Source organism: Chanos chanos, chromosome 6 (assembly GCF_902362185.1).
Source record: "Chanos chanos chromosome 6, fChaCha1.1, whole genome shotgun sequence".
In the NCBI taxonomy this organism is placed as follows: Eukaryota; Metazoa; Chordata; class Actinopteri; order Gonorynchiformes; family Chanidae; genus Chanos; species Chanos chanos.
In genome coordinates this window covers 9,163,762-9,170,540 of record NC_044500.1, presented here as the reverse complement: position 1 = coordinate 9,170,540, position 6,779 = coordinate 9,163,762, and the positions used below count along the sequence as shown (strand labels likewise).

Genomic DNA, 6,779 nt, shown 5'->3' with positions numbered 1-6,779 from the left:
TCAATTGTTTTCTCGAGGCGTACAAACACTGCAGTGTTGAATCTACATTTATAAACCAATTACATCTCCCATCTCATACAGAGGACGGTTCATTAGTTCACAAAAATTATTCTTCAGAAGTCATGAAAGTCAAGATGTCAGGGCTACAACTAGCCCCTGATACTTAATATGTCTCCCAGTATTGAGAGGGTACGACTGAGAATGCGGCAATGTTTTGGGCTTTCTCCACATTTTTGATGACTAATTATATTCTAGCTCCAGAACTAAGAGTATGTTAAGTGAAGTCCAGGTCTTACCCAGCTCATAGTCAGGAATATCCCCCATACTCTCAATGACGCTCTGGATCTCGGAGTAATCAAACAGCATCTCTCGCAGGGCGGTGAGGGAGGAGCGTAACTCCTGGAGCATCTCCGCGATGGTCACCCCGTGAACCGCCCCTCCCCCCAGCGTCTGCTCCACGAAGCTCCTCACCGCCTCGGCGAAAGCCCCGCCCTTCCGTTCGCTCAGCTCCACCACGCGTTTGGTCAGCCGTCGCTGCGGCGACACGAGCCCGCCCAGGGCCTGCCCCATCGCCGAGAGGCGGTTCTTGACCTTGTCCGCCAGGTGAACCCTGGGCAGATGCGGCGAGTCGGACGGGCTTTTGGTCGAGTCGGTGTCGTCCTCGACGCTGCTGAGCGACAGGGAGTCCAGCTCCATGCTGGGCGGGTGGAGAAGGGTGGGCGGAGGAGGCGCGTTCAGCCAAACGTTGTCCTCTATCCAGGAGACCCGGTGCGGGGACTGAGGCAGCGGGCTCACCGCCATCTCTCCGCTCACCCGCCTGAGAGGCTCACAGCTGGCGGACGAACTGGCCCTCCTCAGGACCACGCCCGCTGTGGACGGAGTCGTAGGAGGATCCTGACTTTGGATCTCAGTCGAACCTGGGGGAAAGATGAACAAAGTCCGACCTGGTAAGTTACTACGGAAACGATACACCCGACGTGAGCGGTATTCCCGAATCCGTTTGTCCGGAATCCAGCCACCACGAGCTCTTCCCAAATTGATTCTGCTCCACTTCAGACACGGTTTATTCTTCCCGTAAACTCCTTCAGTTCATAAACTCTCGGTTAGAGAGGAGCTGGGCAAAACTAACATGGATCAGGTGTAACTCTGATATTTTGTCAAATGAAAAAAAAAACAAAAAAAAACAGCCAGGTGTTCTGTAGAGCACTTTGAGGCTTTTCCAACTACAAAATTTAAGAGTAACTGAGTACAACGCAATTTTTTTTCTAGCTTTTTCTAGCTCAATTCATATTCATAATACCATGAGTTTTCACACTGGTCTTATCTTAACATCTTCTGTTATTTAGCTCTTGCCATTATCACGCTAACAGCTGTCACTCCTCAGAAAAGACGTCACACATCACTGGGATGATCGTGGGGTTAAGAACTAAGCTTTGGGGAGTTTCAGCATTGAACCATCATGCTTGGAAATCAAACTCACAACCCTGTGGTTACTGGGCCACTCATAGGTCATAGTTCCACAAACTTGATGACAGATGTTCCATACTGACTTGACGCAAATAACCTTTGAGTTTTGACTCGACACAAAAGGGCTTGTCGACGGAGCTTTCACGGAACTTAAACTGAACAATCTAAAACAGATGGAGTTGAGAAACTTCCAGGTAAAACTGATTTGTGTTAGTGTTAGTTCGGGAAGAGGAAAGGCAACGATACGTGACATTAATGAGAGCAAACCAGGAGCAGCTCTGGAAACGCTATTGTGAATTCAGAAAAGGGGCATATCTTTTTTTTTTCTTTTTTTAACCTGCGTGAAAAGGACACATCTGAGGTCATTCGTGTCACCTTGACTGTCCAAGCTCGGACACACTTCCTGGTCCAATGAGAATCCTCTCTTCTTGAGTCCCGGCGACACCATTTTTCTCTTTGTGCTCAGCAGCCTCTCTCGCCTGAGCGCGGCTGGTGGATTCGCCAGTTGTGGGCGGGGAGAGGGCTTTGTCAGCCAATCATCGCCATGCTCATGAAGGTAAAGTGGATTAATGACACACAGTGCCCCGTTGGCTGCGGTTAACTGTAAACACAAAAGAAAGATCAAGCCTTTTTTTTTTCTTTTCCCGTAAAAGTTAATACTATTGTGAGAGATCATTTGCATTTAGGTAATCATTTCCTCAATTCCTTTGCACCAGAAATTTATTATCAACATTTGAATCTAGCACAGGAAGGAGAAATATTTTCTACTGCTGACGTGAAATGCCATGAATTGCAACAATACATCTTGAAACTCCACCTAAGAATCATCGAGAACAAGAAGGTTCAAATGGATTTTTTTTTTTTTTTTTTTGGTGAAAATCAATTCAAACATTCAAGCTTTTCATGAGTATGGGGGCTTTGCCATTACCTGTATGGAGCACATCACTGTATGTGGAGTGACTGGAGTCACTGCGTCAGCTGGTACGTCTGATGAGGGACACAACCAGGATTCTGATTTAAATAAGAGAGGGAGAGAGACAGAGAGACAGACAGACAGACAGTCAGTCAGGGAGTTTGTACTTATGAAAACTAGCAAAGGCAATATAATTTGTTTGGCTATTAAACTGGAAAGAGGAAATTAAGCTCTGAATGAACCAACATGTTCTTATAAATGTATAGCCCACTACAGAGAGGAGAGGAGAGGAGAGGCGAGGAGAGGAGAAGAAAGGAGAGGAGAGGAGAGGAGACTTACTGGGACCAAGGTGCGACATACTGTCCACTGGTTTATCTTTAACGCCATATACCCATGAAGGAACTAACAAACAGAGAGGTAACACATCTCTGACAGGGAGAGAATGAGACAGACAGAGAGAGAGAGAGTAAATGCAGTTTAGCATACTTAGTTCCACGTTGTGAACTTAGTTCCACAATGCATTAAAGCATGAATAAGACACAGAGAGAAGTTATTCACAAAGTACAGTTTTACGTGACATTGAATACTCATTATATCCTGCTAGATTACATATACAGCAACGGGACACATGTCTGTCCCTTGACAACAAGAAATGATCTTCATAAAGTAAAAATGAGACCTTGTTAACTGTTTTTTTTTTTATCTTTTTGAAGTATAGTGACAACAACAATCTCTTTGAACAGACTGCTTACACTGTTTGGATTTAATTGGCAGTGTCATATAACCATTGAAGATATCTGTCTACTTTTCTAACTGTCACAAACCCGGCGCACGAGAGTGCAAGTAAATGAGTCAGGTTACCTGCTCAGAGTGTAGAATACAACCAGCTGAGAAAGATCCGGAAAGACTAGCTGAGAGGCAGCCAGATGAAAACCTGCACAAAAAAAAAGAAAAAAAAAGCACAAGTAGCAGCATTAATAATAAAGTAAGATATAACAAAGATGAATAAAAAAACAAAAATACATTTTTTTTTTCAGTTACTGCCACAAATTGGCTTTACAGGATACAAAATTGAGCAAGCATGAAAAAAACTCCTCAGGCTGTGATAGAAAAAAATGATTTAAAAAAGAAAAAAAAAAAGAACTTGAGAGGAACCAAAACTCGAAATGGGGAACCCGTGCCCCTCTGGGTAGGGCCAGATTATTAAGTTCTAGGGTCAGAGCAGTTTGTTTATTTTAGGCAATAAAAAGAGAAATCTACGGAAATGCTGTGCATCTTGGGGCACTAAGACATGTTCCTCCATTAGACATGTGAGGCCACAAACGAACATGCAGTAAAGGAAGAAATAACTTTGACTTGTGTCCAGTACAATGTGTACATGTACTTTTTACTGGTGAAAATTTTTTTTTAAATATCAGGTCCCCAAATCAGCAATGAAACAACAGTTCGAGTTTGCATGACTTGCCTGTTCCGGTGAATTGGATGGAGAAGTCCCTGACTGAATCGACTTCACCGCCTACAGACATACATAAGAGGTTTGGCTGAGAGGAAGAATCGCCTATCACCAGGAAACTCTGTTGGGAAAGGAGGTTTTGGAAATGTTTCGGTGGTTGCACTGAGCCGTGTCGGAGACATGTGACAGGGAATGTCTAGGGGAATTTGTGTTGTGTTTAAGAGGAATTTTTTTTCGTTGTGCTAAATAAATTTGAAAGCAAACAAACAAACAAACAAACAAACAAAGAGGATTTCAAACAGGAAACTGACATGGTAAAGTTTAAGGACAGCCTGAAATAGCTGTACGTGAGTAATAACAAGAGAATGATTTTCTAGGTCATATGGACTCATCAGAGATCGTTCACGACCATGCAGCTGTGCAGATAAATGTTAAATTCAACAACAAATGCCTAAACCATACAGCGTAATACCTTACCAAATTAGAATTAACTTCTTAGACATCTTAGCAAAATATCTTGATTCTTATCCTATGTAATTCTATCATATACTTTCACATTGTTGCAATAATCCATAATGTGATCTTTCAGTCTGGTTTATCCATTCCTTTGAGTTTGACTGTTATGGAACAGGAATATAACTATACGAAAAGAACAGCAACCACGAAAAAAAACTGGAGCCTGCTATCATCGCGTTCCCCCGAGAGCGCTTTCTCAACAGAAGCATGATACAACAGGAAGCGGCCCTGTCGATAAGTTTAAAAATTAGCGCATCACTTTCCCCTTGGTCGATTCGCGAGGGGTTATGCTATTGCTAATGATTAGTCTGGGGAAACTGTATTCCTTGGACGATTTCTGTATAAGTACAAAGACAAGGCTCAGCCTTTGCCTTGCCAACCAACCAGTATTCAGTAATCATTCAACTGTCCGTGTCAGTTCATTACAACACAAACAGACTCCATACGTCCAAAATACACACATCACATCCATAGTTTCCTGTAATTACAAAGTCTCAAAAACCAAAAAAGCCAGTTCAATCGACAATAACCTCTTATTAAATGACAATAGCCGCGTAACAACGAAATGAAAGCCAAAACAGAACTACCAGCAGTACTGAAAATGAAGAGAGTACGCATATTTGCAGGGTTGATCAGTCTAAAAGGTCATTCTCATTCAGTGGGTCTTGTGCTCTCCTGATCTACCCCAGTTTACTTTAATATCTTACCACAGAGACTGGTCCTCACCAACGGTCGTCCTATACAGTCATCTCATAATCCTCCTTCTATCCTCTCTCTCTCTCTCTCTCTCTCTCGTCTTCTTCACTTCCACACTTTCACTCTCTGACAAACTCTGACCAGTTCGCCGTATCTCTTGAGTGTGCACACCCTTATCTCGAAGTCACTTCTGCAATTGCTCAAGCTAATTTCATACTCATTTTTTCATCAGAGGTGGTAAAAACAGAGAGAGCACGAATGATATAAACAGGAATCAAATATTCACCACGTCTGTCTGTCTGTCTGTCTGGAACATGAGATAACCCGCTCAAACCTCAATCTAAACCAGTGTTCTCAAAGCTCCAATCCCTGTGTGTTTAGAAACAAATTTATATTCTGCTGAGTAGAAGTGACCTATAGTGACACTACTAATTCTTTGCCCCTTTGACCATGTATGGCAAGTGTTTTGCGCAACGTGTGTTCATCTAAACTAGATAAACCTGGAATAAACTGAAATCTAACCCGCAATCTAACCCCAGACTTAACCTACCCTTTCTACAACTTTTCCCCTTCCCCTTTGAAGCAGCTGTCAGTTCATAAACTGTCATAACAGCATGCGCCTATTCTGAGTGAATGATCACACAATAGTGTCATGTGACTTGAATTTAAAAAAGAGCCCATGTAACACTGTGGCAAAATATGGACGATGAAATAGCATTACGTGAAAAAAACAACAACAACAACAACAAAATAAAAACCGACCAAACAAACAGACAAAAAAAAAAAAAAAAACAGTTCCCTCATAGAGGAACTTTTGGCACACTCACTCCAGCAGGTCTACCCCATAAAGCAGCGCGGGCTCCGGCTCTGTCCCAGGGACTTCCGGGAGCCCATGCACCCTGACACTCCCGTAAACCCTGCAGAAGACTGAGGGGTCCGGTCAGAGCCCCTGGAGCCCCGTTGGGAACCTTCCCAGGACTCTTAGCACTGCTAGAACAAGGCACATCAAGAGATCAAATAAGAGAAAAGGGTCGTATAAAGGAAAAATATTCATTCATATTCATTCTTGGGAGGAGGTGTATCTTCAATTTGTCAACCTTGCATATGTATGATAGGCAAACATCTCAGAGGGGATAAAATACCCAAGACCTAAACAAGATATCTGAGAAATGATCTGTGACAAACTGACCATGCAGTCTCAGAATGTCATTTCTCACCTGTCTGTACTGTTTGTGGTTTCATCCTCCAATTGATTCATTATCCCTAATCAGGTGGGAGGGCCTTGTTTAATTTAAGGAATCCGATTGGGCCACCTATACAGGCAGTGAAAGTGTTCCTCCATTGGATATTGTAAAATTGCTGTCTTGACAACAAAGAAGACAAATGAAAACGTGAGTTCAACTGACAAAAAAAAAAAATGAGGCAATACATTTTAAATCTGCCCACATCCTCCTCTCTCTCTCTCTCTCTCTGTGACACATTTCTTCCTCTCTCTTGTTCACCGCTTGACAAGCTTTATCACAGGGAAATCTTAACCGTCTTTTAAACGCAGAAATGAGTAGCTCAAACATGGAGGAAGGAATGCCATTAAAATGTGGTGATTTTGTGCTCTCAAAAGTTGTACCTCTGAATCAGCTGCAAAACATCTTACCACCTAGGGTCAAAACATCACTGTGTTTATTTAACAACAATTTGAATTGTCTTACTTTGATAAGTCCATATAGTGAGATGAAT

General features: G+C 42.6%; 1 protein-coding gene across 1 annotated transcript in view; it reads right to left on the bottom strand.

Moving 5' to 3' along the window:
* Positions 1 to 6,303, bottom strand: part of rinl (Ras and Rab interactor-like) — an 8,807-nt gene extending 2,504 nt beyond the window's left edge. The window contains exons 1-8 of the mRNA XM_030777975.1: positions 6,263 to 6,303; positions 5,873 to 6,035; positions 3,846 to 3,954; positions 3,242 to 3,314; positions 2,720 to 2,808; positions 2,396 to 2,478; positions 1,843 to 2,068; positions 297 to 917 (exon numbers count right to left, since the gene is read on the bottom strand). Coding sequence (XP_030633835.1) covers positions 297 to 917; positions 1,843 to 2,068; positions 2,396 to 2,478; positions 2,720 to 2,808; positions 3,242 to 3,314; positions 3,846 to 3,954; positions 5,873 to 6,035; positions 6,263 to 6,303 — 1,405 coding nt within the window. The remainder of the gene's footprint in view (positions 1 to 296; positions 918 to 1,842; positions 2,069 to 2,395; positions 2,479 to 2,719; positions 2,809 to 3,241; positions 3,315 to 3,845; positions 3,955 to 5,872; positions 6,036 to 6,262) is intronic.
* Positions 6,304 to 6,779: the final 476 nt, after the last annotated feature.